Below are 25,414 nucleotides of genomic sequence, written 5' to 3'. Positions count from 1 at the left end.
CTGACCCAGTTCTGAAATATCTTTATTTGATTCCGGTAAGATACAGAGTTGATTTTAATTAAGGCCTTAAATGGGTTCCTGCCTATATTTTACAGCTGCTCCCCTATTCATTTACTCTGGAACTCAAATGTGAAGAAATTAGGGTTAAAATCATTAAAATGAACTTGAACACTTCTTTTTATACAGTAATTTTGCCTTTGTGACAGTTTGGGCTTGTGTATTGTAATGCTTTAGCAGAGTTTATTTTTTTTGTAAGCTGGCCTTTGCAGCTGTTTGTACCTGTTTTCTAAGGGTTTTCGTCTTGTATAGAGAAATGACAAAGGACTGTATGGGAGTAACGGAGTGCATGCTTCATTTCCAGGAGCTCATCCAAGGACCTGCACAAAGCGCCCAGGATTGGTAGAGCTGAAAGGAACTCTCCAGCTGTATCTCTGCTTCCCGTTGCCATGCTGCTGACAAAGGACCCTCAGGTTAGCTCTTCAAGAGACGGCATGAATAGCAGAGGAACACAATGATGTTTCAATACCTGTGTCCATCTGAAAGCCCGCTTTGTGACATTTTTCTGACTGTGTGCCCAGTTATTAATACCACTCACATTTCTTTGTGAATCAAAGAATGTATTTTCATCTAATCTCTGGAAGAAAAAAAAAAAAAAAAAAAAAACATGGAGAAAATATTTTGATATAAAATATACCATGTGACATCTAGAGCAATGCAACTGCAATTTGTGAGCCTGCAGGTTATGTGAAAAAATTAAAATTCAAAAGGCAATCACAGCCAACATTATCCTGGTTTTACGATGCCAGCTGATAGCAGGAAACTGAGCTCAAGCCAGAAAAATAACATTTTGGAAACTGAAACAGAACACCTTGTAATGGGAAGTTCCAACTGGCTAATTGCTGGTGGCAAAAAAAAACCTGGAATGAGTGAAACTGCTATGCAACAGGAGTCTTATTTCCATCCCTGAGCCAGTCACACAGCTTTGGAAAAAAGGACTTCATAAAACCGTAACCGACAACCAACCAAAAACAGCTGCACCCAATGGCAAATTTGGCAGTACTTGGACAGGGGGTCTCCTCCAAAGAGCACCAGGTGCTGCAGAGTGTACAGCAGTGTTGGAGGCACATCAGGGAGCACTCACACTTCCCTGCTCACCCTCAGTCATGTGTCCCAGCATGACACTGAAAGATCCAATAGCATCACCATGCTGGCAATGCAGTTTTATCCCTGGCTAACTTCCAATACATAGGCTAAATAAATAAAGACCCATTGTCATATTTAAATACAGGAATCCCTCTACCCCTATAAGTAATGACAGGAAATGTTCCATTACAGTCTTTACAAAAAAAGTCAAATGTAAGAGGTCCTAATGGAGTGTTCAGCTCTCAATCCAGGTGTTCCTCCAAGACTCCAAGTCATTGCTAGGTGTTCAACTTGCTTCTAACATGCTCACTCCAGGTGCAGCTAGTAACCTAATCAGACTATCATGAATGAGCATGGGTGCTTAGCAAGTGGTGCTTTCTGCGTCACTGACCCTGAGAGTAAACCCATTTCCCTGGTTAAATCAACCATGTTCCACGTTTCCGTAAAATGCAGATGTATTTCCCAGCCTTGTTTCCCACTGCCGTTTGTAATTGCTCCAGATGTTTTGGTTCCAAGAGTGAAAAACAAAAAAAAATGCCATCGAAGTGGTGTTTCATTTTCCTTGGCATCGGAAACTACTCTAAACCATTCCCGAGTCCTCCCCCCTGTATAAATGAGCAACAGAAAACAGGTGTATTTAATTTATGAAACCATACCGTGAAAAACTGCCAAGTGCAGGAAGGAGAGAGGGAGAGAGGCAGGCTGTGTCCACCACTGGAAGCAGCCCATTAATAAGGACGTTGCTGCAGAATACAGTTTTCTAAAACATGACAGGGCTGTCGGCCAAGAGGGAGAATGCAAGTGGTTTAACAGCCAGAAACAGTCTTGCTCGCCTACCCTTCTGGGATGCTTTTCTTGCTTGCTTTCTTTTTTATATTTTGTAACCTATTTTCTGAAATGACTAATTGCTCCCCTCAAAGCGCTGTGTGGATGTGGAGGTGGTTGTGGAGGGTTTCAAATGTCCGGCATGTAATATATAATGTACTTTTTTTTTTTTTTTTTTTTTTTTTTTTTTGCTATCAAAATAAACTGCTCCAATTACTAAAAGCCTTTTTGTACAGAAGAGAAATGTCCAGCACTACAGTATGGACTCACTTGGGATTGGTGCTCCATTCTGTGGAAGAGAGTTCTTTCCATATACTGTTTAAAAAAAACAAAACAAAAAAAAAAAACAGCACATATGCCCCAATAATACTGTAACTAGATAAAAGAAACACTCACCACCGGGCTGAAAGGAACTGAGATCTAGTGATGTCAGAACAGCATTCAAGGCTGTATGAGCAACACCTAATGACTGCCTTCTGAATTAGGCAAGCTTAGTCTAGATTGATTTAGTAAAGTGATTGGTCCCAAATGCACAGCATTGTGGCTGAATAAAAGCAAATCCTTGGCGATTCGACTCCACTGACCTGCTTCTTCCTGAGTTTGGAGATCTGCTGCTCCACCATGGTGATCTCACGGTCCACTCTGTCCATGTTCTGGATCAGTTCCTCCTTGGAGAAGCGGGCCGGTACCAGGTCCAGCTCCCGTTCCAGCTGGGCAGGGCTTACCGGGGAGACGGGCTCGAGTTTACCAATCCCACCGCCCTGCTCCTGAGGGAAGAAACAAGCGGCATGTTACCAAGGGGCAAAGCGAGGGTAGTGCTCAAATCTGGAGATTGAGAGCAAGACGTACCAACATAGAACACTCAGGCAGTCAAGCAGATAAATGTGTATATTATATCTTATGCGAACAGTCACAATAAATATCAATGTACTGGATATATTTGCTTTTCCTTTTTTTTTTTTAAATCCTGTGGTTTCTCCCAAATTAAAAGGCCCTCTTCCCTCTTCCAGAGGGCTGTATTTCAGTGACTCACTCCAGATGGACTCTTGTCAAACTAACACGAGTCGACAACAGGTGGGCCCTTCTGTTTGGTTAACCCTGAAAGCCTCCCTCTCAGGACCCCTTCTCTCTACACCAGTTATCACAGAACGCCTCGCCCTGCCCCTCCCCCTTCACTGTCAAGGACTCCAAACTTTCCCTGTGTCTGGGGGCCAGCTGTTGAACTCCAGGGACCTGCGCCTCAGACAGGCTAATCATTCATTTACTATTTATTTACCCACGGAAATACTACAGACAGCGGAGGTTAAGCGAGTTGCTGTAAGTGCAAGAGCTTGTTTGCCCTGTGCCCATACTATGAGAGGGGACGTCGTGGAAGGTCGTAGGTCAAGGTACAATAGCAAAGGTCACAAAAACCTTATCAAAAACATAACTACATAATATCAGAACTTACAATGTGCAGTTTTTCTTTTTAGTCACTGTAAACTGTTAAGTAAAATCCAGGAAAAGCCATCTGAGGCTGTATCATAATCCTAATGAGTCACTCCTGATTTTATCCTTGACGTCACAGTTCATATTAAAACCGAAAATGGGCTTAAACTGTTGAGCAACTGCGAGTCTGATCAGTGATACAGAAATGTGATAATATTTAACATCACGCCTGTAGACTTTGAGTGGTTATATAAACTGGTACTGCATATTTTAGATTTAATCTTGTATTATACTTGTACTGTAGTAAACATGAAACAGGAGTGCAGTTTTATTCAGGGGCATTATTTAAAATGCTGAAGCCTCAAGATCTTCTTTAACTGTACTAACCTAGTTAACATGGACTGCTGCCCGGAGCGACGAAAGAGAAGACGGGGAATTGCCAAGGATATGTCAGACCGTTCTTCCAGGAAATTTCCAAAGGACATTCAGACCTTTATCCATAATTATTCTAGTTTACCATTTCCACAAGCACTGCAGGATGCCTTTCATTTCACACATTCAGCTTGTAATTGTAAATGCATAAAATGAAAATCAATCCCACTGATCTGTCGGGCACAGACCTGTAGCTCGGTAAACTTTAATTGAACAGGTCAAGTTACTGCGCTCAAGCGAATGCGCCTTCAGTGCTTACCTGTACGCAGGTGAATACAGAAATCACAAAACAGTGAGTAAGAAGCTCAAATGTATATTTTCATCCTTTTTAAACCCCCCCCCCCCCCCCCGCATGTTTCTCAGCTCTTTAGAAGAAGATGGATCACTGCCATCCAAGTATTTTTCTCTTGGATGATGAAAGGTCTGGACCTTGCATGATTTTTAGTCCTTATAAGGTTGGTACAATTCTGTTTCAATACTGGGTAATATGCCAAGTTGTGGATCTGGGCTGGAGACCCACAATGAGTTTAGCTGCACTGGCCTCTTGCACAGTTAGGGAAGAAAGTTAAGGTTAGTTCACCTCAGCGATCCCTTCTGGACGAGTGAATCCAGGCAGACCTCCCATGCTGTGGCCTGTTAATCTTCTGGAGTGGGCGAGTGGGTTGAAGCGGTGAGGTGACATTCGAATCGGGCAGTTTGTTTTGTACAAATTAGCTACACTGATCACAATGAGGGTTAAATTGAGGGTTAAATTGAGGAACGAAACTAGCATGACGCAAACAGCTGCTGACTCACTACCTACTCTCGGTGACACATGTATACTGCAACATCCACTTTGCCTCAGAAGAATTACAGAATAAATAAATCACTCCCAATTGATGACTGAAGGTACTGAATCAATACTGTAGCCGCTTAAGGTATGGGGATCCTTAGTATTTCATTTTGCAGCTATAAAGCCCTTCACCTCTTACTGATTTTCAGTCAGGCAGCAGGAATGACCCGATAGCATAAAACCTTTACTGATCTTGTCAACAAAGTAATCTGAATACTGCTTTGCGTTTGCAGGGTTTTTGTTACACAGGACTATGAATCAACCTATCAGCTATCTAGAGATCCTTGTCAAGCCTCGTCTGGGGGGGGTGGGGATGAGTAGATTTCAAACTGAACTACAAGCTGGAAGCATTTATTTCTCCCCCTGTGCTTGCTAACCGGCAGGTGCTGAACTTACAAATCTCAAGCATTAAAAGGGACAATGCCACCCAATCAACACAGGAGTTTAAACATGGTACACTGCCGGTACAATACCATGTACACATACAATTGCCTTTGCAGATATATGAAGGTAGTTCAGATACGCTGGAGCATCATGATTTAATGAGAGGTATCACACAACAGGGACGATAATGAAACTCCCACTGTACTGCATTACCAGTCCAGGTAACTCACTTTAGTTTCACAGATCAGTCACAAAGTGGAGCGCTAATGAAACAGTGCAAACGGCTGCACAGTGTGGGAGTCTTGCTGTATTCTATTACAGAGCCAGGCACTGTGTAGTGTTCACCTTTACTCCCTGCAGTGTAAATGCTCAGGAAGTGCAGTGTGAATTGGAGGGAAGTGCTTGTGTAAACAAGACTGTTGTTCCTGTAACACTTGATTCCTCACAGCCCCAATAAAATCAAGGATTTCTGCAAATCCAGCATCTGCCAGGCACAGTTTTATGAAGGTCATAAATCTCGAGTGGCTTCGTGCACCAGACTCAGCATCTGGTATCAAGCCCTGGTGCTTCCTGGGCTGTTTTTGGGAGCTCAGACAAAGTGAAAACAAGCCCTGAGCCTTCATACACACAATCTGGAACTCATTTAGAAGGCTGGGGTTGGCTTCAGCAGTCTGAAAAATAACACTGACTGCCTGTCTGTTAACAGCTGATCAATACCAGAAACATTACCTGCACATGCTCAGTTTTGTCAAAAAAAATAAATGCATTTGACTTCCAGGCCCAATCAGGAGCCTTCCCCAGGGCCACTATTTGTAAAGTGCTAAACACAAGGTAAGATACAAGTTCTTTGACTTTCCTACAGCATGGGAGTAACCAAGAATAAATCTGGCATATTTAGGAACTTTTAGTCTACAGCTCTAATTTAATAAGTCATGCCTTATCGTTACAAAGGGGCCAAATACGCCCCTAACTGCACATGGCTGGAATTGCTCACACGTTTTGGTTTATGTTATATGTGGAGCGTTTTTAGACCCTTTTTGCTTTCCAAAGAGAATAACGTTTGCTAATAGGAGTGTCAAGCAGATGGGACATGAATGTTCTGGTCTCACTGACTTCTCTGTGACAATGTATTACAACAGCAGAGAAAATGTGACACATGGAGGTTATAGATGCAATGCTGTGAATATTACTGTGAATTTATATCCAAACACGCTTAGATTTTTACACCCCCCCTGAGGACACACCGTAAAGTGCAAGCAAAGTGTTCATTAGGAAACAAACAAGATGTGAACTGTAATGCCTTATAAGAGACTACACCCAGTGTTCCACCAGAGACTCAATAGCAAAGTAGACCGTTTGATCCTGGAATCTCATCCGTTTCGGGATTTTTGTATTGCCTGTGCAAAACAGCCCCCTTCGGAGAAATGCTTGCAGGTTTCCTTGAATTCCAGCAGATGGCAATGTGTGTGTCCATGCAGTACTGTATCTGGTGAAGTGTTCTAACAAACATGGAGAGGAATGCAGTGTGGCTCCTTCACAGAGGGATTATATTCCATCCAACAGTTTCCACTTGGTAAAAGGAGTGTGATTTGAATTTGGATTTTTTTTTTTTTTTTTTTCTACCAAGCTAGAGTTATCAAGCTCAATCCTCCTTCAGGATTCACACTGCATGCATTACACATCCTCAGTGGTAAAGGTAACCCCTAATGTGCGGCGTGTTAGAACAAGTGACCTGAGAAACACAATCACCAACGTGATTTGATTACTTTTCCAATACGCCTGCCTCAATGTCAACACACCACCGCTTCAAGCAGGCTTCTATACACCACCGCTTCAAGCAGGCTTCTATACACCACCACTTCAAGCAGGCTTCTATTTTAACCCTCTCCAGGCTCAACCAGCTGGTGAGCTGTTACAACCACCAACACCACAACCTTAAAAGGAGAAGTGCCTTTAGCCACAGTATCAAACCTGAAATCTATCCAGTCTCAACAGACTGTAAAGTGTACAGCTAGATTAGGGCTTCTCAGTGAAATGAGACTGGTCTTCTCAACCTATCCCCCAGCGGACATTAGTGTAACCCACCTCGACGTGGCACGATTGCCAGTCTTTTCTCGAGATGCCCTGGACTTGAGTGACTGAAGGTGTTTCTGGTCAGGACTGAGGAGTGCTTACCAAGGTCTGAGGGGGAAACACTGTAATTTGTGCAGTCGCTGATTAGAAGTTTTCAATACACATTCCATGTCAGAGTTCAGGCACAGTGCTTCTCTTGCTGCGTTTTAACAGCCCCCAATTTATCCTGCTTCTTAGCCACACAGAGAGCGGAATATTCCCTGACACCGACTTTAGGATAGCTACCCACGGAAAATATCTTCTCATTTTGTTGTGTGATGGGGTGCATCAAAATACAGTGAAAGGGCATACTGTAGCTATTCACAGCTCAGGAGCACAAAAGTAATACACTTCTGTGTCACTTTCTTATCAGGCAAAACCGGAGTGCTGTACTTCGCAGTTGCTAAGCACAGCCTCGCGCACCAGTTCCTGCACAAGGAAGACTGCAGTTTAGAAGGCCGGATTTTCGTAAGGAAAAGGGCTACAGCAGCTAAGGCCTGGAGCTCGAATTCAACAGTAAAAGCAGAATAATCCATTAAATTTGTCAGGGCAACCCATCCACTGAACTGACAACCCTGGCGTTTCTTTACATCTATCCTCTTGACAGTCACAAACGAGAAAGCACAGTACCATTCATCAATGCCTGTCCACTTTGCTCTGACCTTCACCGATTCACATATCAACAGACCGTCAAAAAGTATTTCTTCTTTACCTAAATGGTTTCGATTTTTACCTTGGCGAGTACATGACCATAGGATTATCAATACCATTCAGTGATGCATTTACTGGAGCAACCTGAGATTGCTGTCTCATCATTAGGATGTCTAGGGTGATACTGGTACAGAAGTCGCTAAGGTGTTAATACTATAGATTTGGTTCTGGAAGCAAGTAACAATTTTTTAATTAAAAAAAACAGTATACAGCAGTGCACATCTTTTAATAGGAACATGGAAATCCCTATTTACCTAATATCTAAAGAAACAAGCACTGGTTCTACACAGATCAAATTAATTTGCCGCGTGCAGATGTTTGATTGAATCTCACCAGGCAACAGATAACCGTCAAGTTAGTATTCAGTCCTTTTCAGCACAAGGTATTTCTGCTCAACCTAAGGAGGGATTCCTTAAAGAAGCTGTATCGCAATTACATCGAAAAACAGAAGTGCAAAACTGTGCTAAAACACAACCCAAGAGGAAGGAATTGTGTAATGTTTGACGCTCTGCAGTTACTAGAGTGTTGTTTGATATGTCGACGGTCAAGAATAATGAAGAAACCGGCACTGTTTTTATTTATTACAGGGGGAAGGACAGGTTACCCGATTCAATCAAAGCACAGAGGTGTTTGCTGTGCTTGGAACCTCATCTGCATGAAAACGCTTGTTAAGGTGATGGGTAAACTCATTAGTATGAGTGGCCATAAAAATTCTGATCCTATGCTCATGCCTTAAGAACTCAGTGGATGAAGCGAGATAAGCTGTCAGTGACAATCAATCCAGGTCGATACATTGCTTCGCGACACAGGCAGGGGCAAGAACCACCATAAAACACATCGGAAGACAGACTTGGGTTCAGGGAAAGTTTGGATCCAGGCAAACTCCAGTGCAAGACTCTTTCCATGGAATTAACTCAGCAATGCAATTCATTACCCATAACCTATGACCTGTATTAAAAACAAACACTGACCATTACAAATAAAGCAAATCCTGGGCCACTGACTGTCAAAATCTTGAAATTAAAATCTCACTGCTTTTCACCCCCAATTTCCAAAATGAAATGAACCTACTGTACATTTTTAGTCACACATTATTTATAGATCTGAAGCTGGCACTCATCATTCCAGTGTCTCCTGTGTCCAGGAGGGTGTGACCAGCAACAGAAATCTGCTATTCTTCATGCTCCCTTGGGCTCTTCCATCCACGCTCTCCCAATGAAAATGTCAGTCTTCAAAACTATTTTACTTAACCCTGCAACATCTTAATAAAAATACAGCATTGTAACAATTCTTGGCTGTACTTTACGACAATTATAACAAGTATAGGCTGAATGAACTGAATCTACTCAGCCTAAAAACCAGAACCGGGGGTGGACATGCCTGGAGTCTTTACAATCTTAAGATGCTGTACTCCCTAAAGTTTTTTTAAAACACTAAGCAGTTTAAATTAAATGAAGATAGACTTAGGACAGAGGTAAAGAAACAACTCTGAAGAGCTCTCTTTGAAGACTTTGGGCAACCATACCTGGAAACACACACCCAAAAACAACGTAACCGAATGGGCGGTTTGATAATGTCAGCTAAACACAACAGCGTTGTAAGATACAGAGCAATCTCATCTCTTCATAAGCAGAGCAATTCTTTGAAAAAACACAAGCCACTGCCTGCACTTTTAAGGCTGTAACCTTTATATCAATATATAAGCGCTGTCAGATGGTAGTAGCAGTCTGTGGAGAGCATAGGAATGTAGAAATGCCTGGGGTACAGTTTTACTAATGTACCCATTGCAGGATTACAGAAGACACTGCCTCTCATATATTCTCATATTCTCTTCCCTCACCCTCCCTTAAGTAAAGCAACTAGGTTTCAAGATGTTTCTGGTGATCATTTAGATCAAATAAATATATAAGTATGGCCTTGAGGTACAGTATGTCAAAGGGTCTACGTCATGTGTAACTGCACAGAGGCTGGCTACCACACACTCCACAAGTCTTAACCACTGTGGAAAAGAGCCAGGCTCACCTGCAGCTGTGGTACAGCACAGAGCTTTTAACATCATCATGCAGACAGAATGCATTGTAAAACACTGCCCCTTACAAACTTCCCCCTCTAATCTCAGCGATCGGCTGCAGCAAGTCTAGGAGAATCAGGTCAAGGTGCCAATGTAACAGGGCAGAGACCAACACGAACCGGAAACTAAAGACAAAGGACAGTGTTTCGCCGTTTTGGCAGACAAAAGGCTGTATGAATCTTTCAACCCGTTGGAAAATGTTCTTCTGCAGCTTATTACCTTTGTGTTGTTCTAGCAGTATGTTGTTATCAAAACTACACGCTTACTGTAATGCAAGGTTGTGAGACATCGCAGTACAGACACAATATCATTGAGATGTGTGAAATAATGCACTTATAACAATGCCTGCCCCACCATATTAACCCCGGTGATGACCGACAGTGGTTTACATATTTTACAGTTTATCAATGAACATGTCCACTTGTTTCTCAGATATTTACTCCACAAGAAAAAAAAACAAACAATACCAAACTGTAATAACTCCCTTTAAAAAGGATGAAAGACATTTTGTAAAATGTTTAGTCTTCTGAACCTGAAGTGCACACAGCCTGAAGTAAACAAGAAAAGGTGAGCATCACACCCACCGTCTCTCAGTCAGTCAGTCAGTGGTTGAGCAAATAATTCACAACTATGTCCTCCTGGCTCCCAGCCATCAGCTCAAACCACTAGGCCTCTGTAATTCCAAAAAAGCCACTCTAGCCAGCTGTCAGATGTTTATGATGTGCTAATTAACTGCATTCAAGATTCCTTACTGAATGCATTGTTATTAGGGAATAAAATGTGAAGTACAGGGTTTTTTCAGCATTTTATAGGAACTAAATTGCTACCAAATGTTTTAAGAAATGCACTGTTTTCCTTTATGCACGATTTTCATCCTTCAGTGGTTTTTTTTTTTGGTTCGAACTAAAGTAATCTGGAAGAATCTCCCTTATTGAAGTGTAAATTACAATTAAATTGAAAAAACACAGAACGCACACAGTGTAATACTCAGAAGTATAATTACTATGCTTACATTATTTTCCATGAGGGAATACAATCCCGAATCACACCAGTGCAGCACTATCACAGGCTACCGACTGCACAAGCTGACTACGAGAAAGCCATTAACAACTAACAAGATAGCACGGCTTCTGCAAGAGACATAGAAACACAATAATACCCTAAAATGACCACTAGGGGCATGCCGCTGTAATTTCAACACCCCTTGAGTTAGTAAATGGAACTTCTCTAATCAGTTTCAGAGGGGACAGAAATATCAGTCGCACAACCCAAAGTTGTCATTTTAAGAAACAGAAACTGAAATGTATGTTTGAGGAGTCTTTTCAGAAACAGTTCCCCTGGGTAAAATAAGGGCATTAGTTAATAAATAATAAGGATTGCACCGATGAGCACAGCACTTTCAGATTACTTTGTTTTCTCAGGAAAACGCCCATCGAACCCTAACTGCCTGCTGCTTGCCACGCCATCCCCGTTCCCCTCACTAGCACGGAAGGGTTCTGATAAAGAGAACCAGACTTTGGAAATGACAAAACACCACAAGAGTCTGTGCCAAGTCCTCAGGAGGCTTCAGAACCAAGGGAGGTTGAACTGCTTCCAGACCTATTTGAAATAAACACCTTGACAATGAAAAGAGAATCAAATCCGTTCGGATAAGGTACATCAATGAGTGACTCGTTCATTAACCCAGGTTTACAGAGTGGACACACATGAGCACAGCTGTGCATCCCCTGAAGCTAAATGCCGTGCTGCTGCTGTAATAGCTGTGTGTGGTTTAGTAGCTTTCTTCTGCACATACTGTTTCTACACGCAGAGTACAATATTATACCACATTTGCACACATGCATTTACCAATGTGGATTATCTACAGTATGGTTTAGTTTATAAATGTCGGGTACTGTTTTTGTATGTTTTTATATATTTTCTTTTAATCGCTGCCGCTTACCGCAAACATACTTCTGTAACCCCCCCCCCCCCCCCCATTGTTACTTCAAATACATTATTAAAACACACTACACAACTGACACAGTGAATAAATACTAATGAGTAATAATCTGTGGCAAACATTCCATTATTTATAAATCAAACTGCAGTCTAAATTGTTTATGAGATTAACATTAACTGTAACCCGAGTTTTCCAAACCATTTTTTGGAGGCAAGGGGGCGTTGCAGAATGAGTTCAACTACATTTAGGAAACACATGTCAGACCGGTGAGAATCAGAAGTGAGTACCCAGCATAGCTCACAGATATACCTCTAGAACAGACCCTTACTGCACTGCTCCAGGATCCAAGTGACAGAAATAGAATCCATGTGCTACTATAACCCACTTATCCTCTGTTCCTGCTGTCAAGCCAATCGTCTGTTTTCACCAAGCTACTTTACCCCGGAAGACCCAGCCTGAGAAGTCTCCGACTGGACTGGTCATGTGCCCAACCACTAGGGGGCTCCGAAGAGCCATGTGGTGAACTACACCCCACTCCCGAGGTCTGTACCGCGATGCACACAGCACGACTTGCCGTCCACCTAACGGTTATTTCATGGGAAATAAATGTGATTCATATTTGGTATGACTACAGCGTGCTTTTGGAGTATCGTTACACCAAAGGCCATCAGTAAACAAGATGTGTACCTTCAGCAATGCTAAAATCAACCGCAAAAACCACTCATCTAGTCAATGGTCTGAAGACTGCTTTCTCTGAAATGCTTGTGAACAATCTGGGGGAGCGAATTCCAGGAGAACGGAGCCAAGAAGGGCTTAAAAAGACGCTGTTGTCCTGACATTTGGAAAAAGACCAGGATTCCAGAAAATCATTATAAAAGATGCTGGATTGCGGGATCATTGTCTAAAAAGGCTGACTAATCCAGAGGAGCTGAAAGCACATTACGCAATTCTGCTGCCACCTGGGCTACTGCTGCTCCCCTGCCTTGTTGCTATGATTGCTAAGTAATGTCCCATCAGCAAACTGGGACAGCCAGGAGAGAGATGTCACTATTGAAAGCTGCTTTTATAGTCTTCTTGTTGTGCATACAGTCATTATTTTACTATTAAACTGCCGTACTATGTTTTCTTAATGGCCTACTACATCAACAAACATCCCACAACCCTGCCTTTTCTTTTACAAGAGAATCTGAATAGAGTAGTTACACTATAAGGATATTAATCCTGTCTCCTGCTTTATTGTTTTAAACCCACCCTGCATCAAAGCACATTACACTGTACTTATTGCACAATATTTTGTACACTGTAGGTTTTATCATCTCAAGAGCACTGCCAAGGCATTTGACCTATAAAGACCAAGGTACAAAACCAAGGGGCTGTAGTCCACATTGCAAAAGCACAATCCTGCACAATTTAGCATGCAGTCTCTGTTTGGGTGTGGCCCAAAACTGAACAATAATGGGTGGTTACTGGGATTACTGTGAACAACTGAAATCCATAATTACAGGTTCAAAAATTAGAGTGGTTTCTTCAGTCCCAGACAGAAAAGTCGATCAGGACTAAAGCTACAAGCCCCTCTTCTTTCACCTGTTACTGCAACATGTTCTCTAATAGTGTTTAACCAGTGCTTGGTACGTTAAAGGTTTAAGGGTGAAACAGGCTAGCGATTTTGTGTGTAGCGAGATCCCAGGAGCCCTGTGCTGAGGCAGAAAGGTTTTTTTTTATAAAGCAGTTAAAAATGAAAACATTTAGCTGGGCCTCTGGTGCTGCTGCTATACTCCTGGCCAACTGGGCCAGGTGCCAGGACCCATCCACTTCCCTGACAGTCCTACTAATTGCTGCCTGACACCGCCCACTGGAAACTCACTGGAAAGATTAATCCCAGCAACAGATGTGCACTCGCATAACAAAGCTGTGTGAAAGAATCCAGGGAACCAAAATATCCTGTGTCATCCACCAGCAGGGCCCCCTGGAACCTTCCCACAAAGAGGTTTCCACTAGATAACCAGCAGTGACCCTGTGTGTGGAACACTAAGGGTATTCTGACATTGCCAAAGGGAATCAAGCAAACAACCAACAATCTGACCCTCGGGTACTGTATGACAGACAGCATACAGTGTGCAACGGTAACTAAACAGCTGGCATTCCTAATGGTCACCACCTCTGCTGCGTGCAGCAATCAGCGAGATGTATCGTTGTAATTCAATAGACAGTAAACACCACCTTCATTCTAATACAGAGACCAATGGATGTCAAAGCAGGCGGAAGCTAACAAAAGCACTTCATTTTGCTGTACATACACAAAGCAAAATGAACAATTACAAACAGTGTGACTGACTGTACAACCTCTAATGGCTTATTTCCTCAATGGCCAGTCACAAACGCTGTCAAACAAAAGTCAGGTAAACATTCCGAGAGGAACACAAAACACAATGTCTCTGTATAAAACCAGCAAGAACCAACTGAACTGCAAAGAGGGTTGTTTCTCTTGTGGGGCCTTCCTGTGCTGAAGGCACAAGTATTAGGACCCCACCTTAGTTATTACACCTTTTCTAAAGACTTCTAATTCCTGTGTTAAAAAAAAGATAGCAGCAGTCTGTTTTTTCTTAAAGCTTGTGTTTCTAGGCAACGCTCTGTAAAGCACACTGAGTAATGGGTTAAAGGTGCTTTATTATTACAGTATAATGTAATAAATGCAAGTAGGGCATTTCATACAGAGTTATACATGTAAGGAATAGGAACAGGCCTTGATGGGTCGAATGGCCTTTTCTCTCGTTCCCATACTGTTCTTATGTTCTTATGTGAATGCTTAAGCTCTTTATGCTGCAGCAAAGAGAATATTAAAAACAAAAAAGGGGCCCTTTTAATGTAAAAACAAACAAACAAAAAAATCAGCTCTGTCTGGTAGTAAACAAACACTGGCACACAACACAGCAGAATGCCTGAGGGCTGAGAGCACACAGCACACGCAGTTCTGAGAATGGAGGTGTATTCTTCTGTTGATTACTGGTAGGCGATCAAAGCAGTACTTGAAATTCTTGAAGATGGTACAAAACGACCCAGATTTACCGTATTCTTCCAAGAACAAGGAAGTTCAGGGAACAGGGAAGACAAGGTGGAGGTAATTTCAAAGTGTTTTGCGGTATGCAACTAAGCCATGCAAAACAGTAAAAACAAAACAAACAATGCACTTGTCTACATGTTTAACCTTTTGCCTAGAAAAAAGAAAAAAAAACCTGTTCAGTTTGTTATCTAGGAAAACAATGGCAGTCACAAGAGGCTGGATCGCTGCAGGAGTATAAATCATGTTCATGCCTCACTGTTTCCCTCCCTGTTCAGCAGGTGACCTGATTCTACCTCTATCACACACTGTAGGTACGTGTCTCTGTCCTTGTTTTAAGGTGATTTCCTTTTCTAGAGGAATCACACCTTGGATTAAAGTTTCTTTTAAAGCATGCCTCAATTGTATTTCTGCTCTAAAGTTTCATGCACTACAGCAATGGTGTTACACACCAGTCTCTTACAGAACAGGTTGTTGGTTTAAATAGGCAGGTAATGTGTTTTACAGCTTGATCTGAATGGATCAATATCAACTGAGTGGCTGCGAGTATGGCATTGTGCACAGAGTATAAATACAAAAACACCACTTTAATGAATAAATAGACTGTTCAATTTACAGTGGGTAAAGATCTGTACAATCACCATTTTTATTAGATATTTGTTCTCTGGAATAATTCCATAGTTGCAGAATTCATCATCCATGTCAATATTTCGCTTCTACTCAAACCACATTAAAAAGGAACAAAATATTGATACCATACACCAGGTTTGTTGGCAGTGTGTTTGAGAAACTCAACCTACCTTTGACACATCCTCCGCCCCCCCGAACTGGGAAGAGGACAGGTGGGCTGGGTGTCTCATCAAGGACTCTGCCGCCAGCTCCAACCTTGGCCTCTTGACCTCAGCGTACTCAGCTTCTGATTGGCTGTTTGACTCAGTAATGTATCCAATCTGTTCATACCTCAGGTGCTGGTCTTGACCTCTGTGAAGAAACCAAAATTTAAAAAATGGTCAAGTTCAACAGCATTTAGTTTTAAGATGACACTGCAAATGAACATGCTCTTGCTACAAATTACTAAAACACCACCACTAAACCGCAGGCTGAGAGACTGAACCACTTTAATAGATGACAGCGAAGCAATGCTGCCTGCCGATCTGGGCTGGCCGTGACTGACCAAGCTGCAAAAAAAAAAAAAAAAAAATACATGCTTTATGTGCTCTTGCCAATGTTCTGAGCCACTCAAATATACTTGTCCTGAAAGACTTAATTACAGATGGTCTCACTGACTTCCAAGTCTGAAATCCCAACTTTGCTCAGTCTGAGCTGAAAGCAAATGGGAGGCCTGTGGACCTAAAATGAAGCATTAATTGGGTGAGGTGAGACTCATAGACTTCGAAAGGAAGCCTTGGTTTGCTGTAGATTAAGCAAGGCAATAGGCTAATGCTCTGTGCTTGAGTGGAGGCACAGAGTTAAGAACGACTGCAGGAGTCCAGATCTGCAGGCAACACAGAAAACTGTCAGAAAGGAACGTCATTTCCGCGGGGTATGCAGACCACGTTTGGAATTTGGTTGGTGGGAGTTTCACCTGAATGCACACAATTAGCAGAGGCTAGCTAAGGGTTGGAATGGGGCTTGTGCTTACCAAGGTTGATTAATAATACAGAGTAAATATTACCTGGGAAATGGGGCTGTTTGTCACTTGCTTCATAAACCAACACAAATAGCAGATTTACAAAGCGTTTGCCGTTCATCCCATATTAAACAGAATGTTAAAATCAAGCTATTTTGCCCTCTTGGTTTACTCCAGTTCCATCACGAGTCTTATCTTTGGTTATATTCTTTCAGTGTAATTTTTTCTGTAGTGAACCACAGGGATGATGAAGATCTCGTCCTGTGACGATAACAGCTCGGGCATTCTGCATGTTTTGTTTTTAGCTATTCATATATCATTTAGATCTGTTATATGTAGGTGCACAATGGAATGGATCCGAAATACTACAAGGTACAATAGGGCATGCTTCTTTAATCAACTTAAAAACACTGTTTTGTGTACAGTACCTTGATCTTACTACTTGTGTAATCTTGGGAGTGGTTGTGACCCTACTGAGAATGACCAAGATTCCTACTGGGAATCCCTCTCCCTCGAATCAGAACCACTTGATTAGCAGGGAAAGCCTACAAAGGCTTCACCACCCTGACTCTGGTGAGAAATGGAATTTAAAAAAAGGTTGTCTCGTGGGCAATAGACCAAAACCAGTCATCTGTCCAGGGGTGAGATTATCTGGTGCTTACTAGTAAGCTGTACTAAGGATTGGAACACACTTAGACATTCCAGTCTCAAAGTTAAAGCACTGGAGCTAGAAGATCATGATCATTCAGGTACTGCAGTGTGCAAATTAAACTTGAACATCTCCTAGTTGCTGACAATTCAGTGAGTGCCTTCCTGGGTGATGGTAAAATACACATGTGAAATTAATTCTAAACCAAAGCAAGGGTCATTGGGCAATGAAAGTCAAAAGTCACAGGTCATTGTCATGGTGATGGGACTTAACAAGACTTCTGAGCAAAGCATCAGTTATTAATAATAGCTGGTCATTTTAGTTTTATCTGCCGGCACTAGTGAAAGTGGTTCAACCAATTTATTAATAAAACCTATCTGAATTTATATATGAAACTTGGCATATATATGTTGTGATTGCATTGATAAAAAAAAATAAAAAATCCTGGCTATACAGAATCTTTATCAGCAGCAGTTGTCAACATCAAGTCAACCCCAAGCGGCTGTGAGTTTTTGAAGCTGAAGGGAGCATTCTGTCAGTGCTACAGTACAGTACTGTGGGTTCTTAACTCTCCACTGTGAAAACACTGCTCAGCCAAAACACAGCAGCATTCGCTGGCTAACTTCCCAGGGTGATGGCATCACCAAGACAGGGACAAAAGTGTTCTCTGACTGTCTGCCGGTCTAAAGGTCTGTCTGTCAGACTACAATCAGTGCTTTGTTGTTGATATCAAGGGCAATTATTGTTTTCTTCCCCTTCTTAAAGCAACACAGACCTAAATTTAATATTTTGTCATATACAAAACAAATAGAAGAGGCTTTATACACTGCTAGATATTTAAATGTGATAGTTACCGTTCCTGCTGCTTCCTTAATTGTTTAGTGGACGTGTATATTTTCATTATGTTGCTCAAGTCCCTACAGGCTTTTAAATAGTAGGATTTTTTTGTGTGGTTTTTTTTTTTGCTTTTGCAAATCAAGAGACAAGCTATAATTTAAACTACTGTACTTCCAATTTCAACCAGAAAGAAAGAAGCAGACAGCATTAAAAGGGAAAATATTTTCCATTAACATACCTTTTAATTAAACACCAAAAACAAGAAAAAAAAACAACCCTGTGGAGCTCTGATCAAGACTGAAATAAAACTAAAACATTTCAACGGTTCAAAAAGGCCTTCCTGGCTCAATGTCAACTGAAAAGCACTTAATTAAGCATATCACTATTATAATAATGGCAAGGACTTCACAGTCCATCAAGATAAAGGAAACACACTGCAGGACTGAAAGCACTCTGCATGAAAAGGGTTGAGGGGGGGTGGAATGCACACAGTAAGCAAAGCCTCGATTACACTTCATCACAAACAGACTGTACAAATAATAGAAGCCAGTTGATTATCACTTGTCTTCCCTCCAAACATATTAAATGCTCTACAGTCCAAGGACTACTGCTGCGTTAACAGGAAACGCCCGACTTTAACGTTTTTTTATCCTGTGTTGTCTGTATGCTGGTGTTCCGACTGAAATCAGTGGTGCATTGTGGGAAGACAAAATGATGTCAGGGATTCCCAATGTGATTTACGAACATGACGTGAGAAAAAAAAAAAATTAATACAAATACAACAATATTATGTTGAAAAATATATTGCTGCGGTACGGACAACATGGGTAGAGCAAGTACAGAAATAGGTAAGAAGTACCTGTTACACGTAAAAAAAAAATAATACATGTCTTTTCTCGAAAACACGTGAAAACGAAACCTGCTATGCTGTTGGAAAAAGAACAGAAGTGGCTACTGTTTGAAAAATGACATGTTGTACAAATCTGCACGTCTGATTGGTCCCATCGCCACAGGGATTATTCTCTCCAGTGCCCTGAATCCTGACAGCAAACATGTCAAATGAAACAGGCCCCAGGGGAGTTTACACAGCTGAGGTTCCATATTGGACTGGGGGGGGGGGGGGGGGAAATGCTACAACAGGAGCATCCGATTAGGAATAATCTACAAATCCACTATGCTATCGTTGCTGAGGTTCAACACAGCTCCTCCCTGATTATATGCAGTGGATCAACTGGTATATTTGTTTGTAAGGTTTATCCCTCAAAGCCTGCCCCTTAGCCAAGCTAATACTGCATTATGCAATGTCATGTTACACTACAGCCAGGCTGCCACATTTCACAACACATGGGCACACTGGTGATCCAGCAGCAAAGGAGGGGCCACTGGACCACTGTGAAGAAAAATAAACCATATGAGCAACCAGAAGGATTCAGTGTTTTTAACCACAGGATGCTGCGTGGAGATCGGTTAGTCTGGCACAGCAGATGTTTTGTATAAATACTAGAAAGGTACTATAAAACAGTAAAGAAGAAATGTGAAAAGGAAGATGATTTAAATGATTTACAACCTGCCTGAGCATGGCACTGTTTGTTTTACAGAAATAATCCAAACGAATCAGGCAATGAAATGTGCTGATCTGACTCTGTTCTTCAAATGACCGTTTCCATTACACCCCAGTAATGCCAAGCACCAGTGGAGGGCTGAGGTCATTTGAGAGTCTTCAAGGAAACGTGTTGGTTTGTGACGTTATTTTAGACCAACAGGAATTATAAATTAGCTTGGGTCACAGTGCTGCCCTTTAGCTTTCACCACATGATTACAGTGGACAGCGGAGAGCCAGCCTCTTCTGAAAGTAGACGCTCATCTCTCTTACATCGTTCCTTTCCAGGAGAATCTTTTTCAATGCCTCTGGTTTAGTCACAGTGGGCCCCATTCTGAACTGTAAGCGACTGAGACTTAAAGAACCACTTCTGGAACTGAAGATCACTCTATAATGTAACGTACTGTAAAATGCATTAGTTAAGCGTATGATAGAACTATATAAAAAAGGTGGCCAGTTTTATCCTAGCACAGCAGGAGTGGTAATGTTCTATTTAGGGTGGAAGTAAAAGGGGGTATAATCCTGTGCTATAATCCTTCACCTACTTAAAGTAATAAGTATTCTTCCTAAATCATTCTCTGAAATTACCTTTAAAAAAAAAACACATTGGTCTTAATTCATCCACCAACCTGTCTGTACACGTCACAGGTGAACATAATGTGTACATGCAGATATTTAAAATAAATATATGATATTTGACTAGATTATAAATCATACAGCTACCTCAATAAAAACAAAAAGCTCTGGCATAGATTATGTTTGCACAGGGACTGTTTAAAATCAAGTGCTGTAGATGAAAAGGGTGATCATGCTTTTCAGCTCAGTAGTTATTACCCTGGTTCACTGGCCGCAAAGGACGTCACACAAGGGTACAAAAACTGGCGGCGACGACGCTGGCGAACAATGGAAGCAGGCCGTCCATCCCAAGCCAGTATACGGCTCGTCATCTGGCAGTTACACATGGCAATAAAAGCCCTTTCTCAAAAATAAAACTTTTGTTTGCCATTGCCCTGCAAGCATGCTCTCTCTCTCTCTCTCTCTCTCTCTCAAACTGCAATGCGGACTGCTTTCTCTTCTTATGGGGCCCTTCCTGGGCAGAAGGTGCAGGTATTAGGGCCCCATCTTTGTTGTTATACCTTTTCTAAAGATGAAAAAAAGGTAGAAACAGTCTGTTTTTTTCTTAAAGCTTGTATTTCTAGGTAAAGCTTTGTAAAGCACACCGAGTAAAGGGTTAAAGGTGCTTTATTATTACAGCATAATGTAATAAAAGTAAGTCGGGAATGTCGTGGTTGAGGTCTGCAAAGCTACTTCATACACACAGTTACAAATGCATGGAATAGCCTGCCAGGTGACGCAGTAGGACCTAAAACCCTAGGAACATAAAAACAATGGAAGCAAGCCGTCCATCGCAAGCTAGCGTACGGCTAGTTTGCCATTGCCCCTTGAGCACTCTCTCTGGAGATAACATTAAACTTCCCCCCAAAAGCAAGTTTCATGGTTGATCTGGGAAGCTGGCCAAAATGGGAGCTTTCCCAGATTTGTATCACGAACCTGCAGATACCTCAATAAATAGAATGCTTTGTTGCCAATTTGCAGAAGGAAGCGGAACAAAAGTGCCACTTACATCAACAAAGCCATTGCCAGTCTCATCAGCAGTCACTGATACACTTGTGGTTGAAAGCCACCCCACCCCGCCCTCCTCCTCCTCCAACTTCCTGCAGTGTTTTTAACGGTTACAAGTCTTCCGTGTCCATTTTATGCAATTGTTTGGGCTGTATCTCCTCTCTCCATCTCCCTACTTCCTGATGGCTGTCCTGAGATAATGTCACTACATTCAACTCCTCCCAACAGTGCTGTAGCAGGAGAAATGTTTTCATAGGATATACACTAGGGTGCTGCCTGGGAAAACCTGATTACAAATTCAGCAAGTGCTCACGAAGGAAGGGGTTCTCTTGTCTTCCCCCTTTTTTAAAAAGAGAAATACAACAAGCAGCTTAAATGACGTGCCATTCCCTCAAACTGTGGATTCCACACTGCGGTGTGCAGTACCTGGTAATAATGCCAACCAATAAAAGTGGTTTACAGCTTTACTGCCTCCTAATGGGCAAAATACAATTAACCCACAATTTAAACAAACTGCATGCCACAAAAACAGAGCAAGTCAATGAACAACCGTGGCTTTTGGTAGCATTAACGTAAATCAATTTTACGTAAATTGTAAAAGCAACTCCTAGACTGTGTGCTCATAATTTAAATGCGTATCAGATGACAAAGCAATTTTTTATATTTATATATATATATATATATATATATTTATTATATATATATATATATATATATTTTTTTTTTTTGTACAAAATCTTTCTTTAAGGGCCTTTCATTACTATTATATGCGTAATGTTACATGCACAACCTAGACTCCACCTGCAGTGCTAACAAATGCTTGATTGTCTTTTAGCCCCCTTTGTAACTTTACCACACTTTGCGCTCCCTCAAATGCCCAAAAAAAACATACGTATGGAAAATCATTACAGTGCTATTACTCAGCTACTGTCTAATATTAGCTAGTGCTGTGAACAATGGAGTGTTGTATCAAGCCTGAGCCAAGAAAAAAAAAATGGCACTGGAAAAAAAAAAAAAAAAAAAAAAGACAAAAGAAACAAACACGAGAAAAAAATAAATAAAAAATAAACAAAACAAAAGGGCTTTACAAAGTATTAACAGTAGACATGTTCCAGACACAGCAGTGGCGTTATTATTAGGGGGCTAAACGAGCTGGGGGGGGGGGTCCTGAGAGCCTAACTGACTGCCATGCTAAAGAACAGTTTGCACTCAGCAGAGGACCACTTCCAATGCAATACAAATACTCTGCTTCGCATCAAGGAACCGTTTTCCATCTGTGAGAAAAAATAAATAAAAAAAATCATAATAAAAAGATTAGCCGGTCTCGTTGCCTTGGCGGCAGGAGAATCCAGCAGTTCTCTGAAGGCGCCTTGCTGATAGATGGTGGAAAGGGTCCAACTGTTACTTGCACTGTGTTTATAAAGTGAAGTAATAGAATAAACAAGGATCCCTGAGTTCAGGAGTTGCTGTTCTGTACTGGTTGCCTGCAAATATAGTACATATAGTACAAAAATAACAAGCAACTTACTGTAGATCGGTATCTTTACAAAAGTCAATGCACCCAGTGATCTGCCACTTTGGCTCAAGTCTCCTGTTTTTGGCAATACAGGGTAGTGCTCTAGACAGTGCTGCCTTTACTAATACAAAGACACTGATATCAGTGAAAATATGAGTGAATAATGCTTGTGGAACACTCCCACACATGGGATAAATCACACAATACTGGAAGTCAAAATAGTTTAAATAAATCTTTGTCTCGGTTGATTTCTTACGTAGGCCTCATATCCTGTTGCTTGAATGAAACACACCTCATAGCAAAAATTTACCTCTTTCAACATTTCACCTACTAATCATTCGCCACCTATCTTAAGGATCCTACGAAATGAAAGCGAAATGTTTCAAAGCAGGTGTCCTCATACTGCTTAAAGACGTATAAAGCAGATCACTCGGCAACACGCACACTACCAAGACAGAACTCATTAGCTCCTTAGAATAAGTCAGTTGGGTGATGCCAATGTATCTCTAGTGCATTACCCCAACCTGAATGAGCCCACACTTTTTGTACAGTACAAGCCAGTGTAGTGCATATTGAAAGCTGTAGAGCCCCACGGTCATATTCCCTTGTCAACATTTAACATTCTCATAGCAGACTCCGACAAAACAATAATGTGACCTTCAGAAGTTTTCATACCAATATACTGGTTTATTTGCTTTAGGCTTCCAGCCTCTCCTCCCATTCGAATAAATGCTTGCTGCTTCCATAATACCAGCTGTAGTTAAATAGTGATCCACTTGAAGTCCTCATGCACGAGCACACACAATAATGATATAATGGTGGGGGTAGAGATTAGTCTTTTACCCCCAAGAACGTTTCCATCTAATATTAAATATGAAATTAGAGACGATTACGCATATCAGTGTGCGATAAGAATTAGAACACTAGAAACCTTTATGAGAACCACTGGTGATATCCTGTTGCCCAAGGGGAAAGAAAATATTGCAGAGGCGATAAGCTGTGCCATTCTGAGGCCCAGAAGACAACCTACAGTATACTGTAACAATGGGAGTACTATACTAGACACCTTCACAGTGTAAATGCAAAGACTGACTGTCTAAATGTACTGTTCTCTGCCTTATTAAATGAAGCTAGTTACTGTAATTGACAAGGGCAGAATCAGATTGGCCGAAACTATCTGCAAACCTTAATATACAGTCGAATACATAAACAATCGTCAAGAATGTGTAGGGTCTGATTTTCCACGACTGCGGAACCGCAGAATTAGGCACTGGGAACAGAATTTTCTGTGGGTTTTTTTTTTTTTTTTTGCCCTCTTTTTAATAGTTTTTACACACAACACATACACGATTTGTATAAAAGCATATGGATAAATGAAATGGAATTTAGACATGGTTATATACACACATTTAATCAAAAATCCTTATTTGCAAAGCCTTTACGCCCACTACAACGGTCTACAGCTGGAAACTGGGTTTTATTTCAATTCTACAGCCTGTTCTGAATGGCACTTGAGCCCCCAAGCATTCCTTCAGGCAAATACTGCAGTCACCAGCTGAACGTTCTATTTCTGAAATCTTGTTATAGCTACAGAATGCAGTTGGGAAACTACACTGTAGATACACCCAATTGAAATGCTTGTTCCCTCATTTACTGCCTTGCCAAGCTTCCAGACTGCAGTACAGGAATTGATTTTCCCCAGCCACAGACTAGCTATTGAAAGAGCAATGTCTGTAGATCACGGTGACAGTTTTGTTGTAATCCATTTAAATGTAGTGAATTATTTATTTTTCTGAATTTTGTTTCATTGAAGAACAGGCAGCACCAGCCCATTTAAATCCACAGCGTAGGAGCAGTACAGTGCAAGCGATTAGAGTTAAAAGCAGCTGCCTCGAAATCACTGAAAAACACATGAAATATGAAATCTCTCCTGCATACCTCAGAGTATTAACACTCCACATTTTCATTCTTGCCAAAGCGTTTCACACACAACATTTAAACCATGCAGCTGCTCAGAAAAATGAATTCTAACAGCAAATGGCCTTCAGCCTTGAAATGTTACATTACTTATTATAGGCTCATCTGTACTGGTACAAAACCTTCCTGACCCATTAATATGACAATTTTACAGGGCCCTTGTTGCTTGAATTGTAGTACTGGCACCTGTTCACTTACTAAATGTTGGAGTAAAACAAGGCTAGTTATAAAACATGTGATTGCATGTGACAGTTCAGCTGCTGTAGCTCTGCTTACGTAGACTGCTACCAAACATGTGACTACTCCACGCATGTCACAATATGAGTTTGCCTTGATAAAATACCAACATCAATAATGCATGTGTATTACTGTAGTGTAGGGGACAGGTTTAACCAGCAGCCAGACTATGTAAAAACATTGGTGGCCACAGTTACTCTCAAGGACACTGGTATTTTGCATGATGTATTGTCTATGAAGCATCAGAAATCTGCGTGGTATCCTCAGTGGTTTCCGACCCTCCAAATGAATTTGATTACAAGCTGCTTAAAGCCTGAAACAAGCTGGGACCAGATATTAGAAACCTTAGAGTTAGTGGAATGGTATGTGGCTATGGGAAATTACACCCACAGTATGGTATGCAGACC

General features: G+C 41.4%; 1 protein-coding gene across 9 annotated transcripts in view; it reads right to left on the bottom strand.

The window, feature by feature from the left end:
* Positions 1-25,414, bottom strand: part of LOC121299848 (nuclear receptor corepressor 2-like) — a 120,477-nt gene that overhangs the window by 68,554 nt on the left and 26,509 nt on the right. For all 9 annotated transcript variants that reach the window (XM_041227991.1, XM_041227997.1, XM_041227998.1 and 6 more), the window contains exons 4-5: positions 15,739-15,919; positions 2,553-2,735 (exon numbers count right to left, since the gene is read on the bottom strand). In XM_041227991.1, coding sequence (XP_041083925.1) covers positions 2,553-2,735; positions 15,739-15,919 — 364 coding nt within the window. The remainder of the gene's footprint in view (positions 1-2,552; positions 2,736-15,738; positions 15,920-25,414) is intronic.

This window comes from Polyodon spathula, chromosome 25 (assembly GCF_017654505.1).
Source record: "Polyodon spathula isolate WHYD16114869_AA chromosome 25, ASM1765450v1, whole genome shotgun sequence".
Lineage (NCBI taxonomy): Eukaryota > Metazoa > Chordata > Actinopteri > Acipenseriformes > Polyodontidae > Polyodon > Polyodon spathula.
This window is presented reverse-complemented; position numbering and strand designations above follow the sequence as displayed.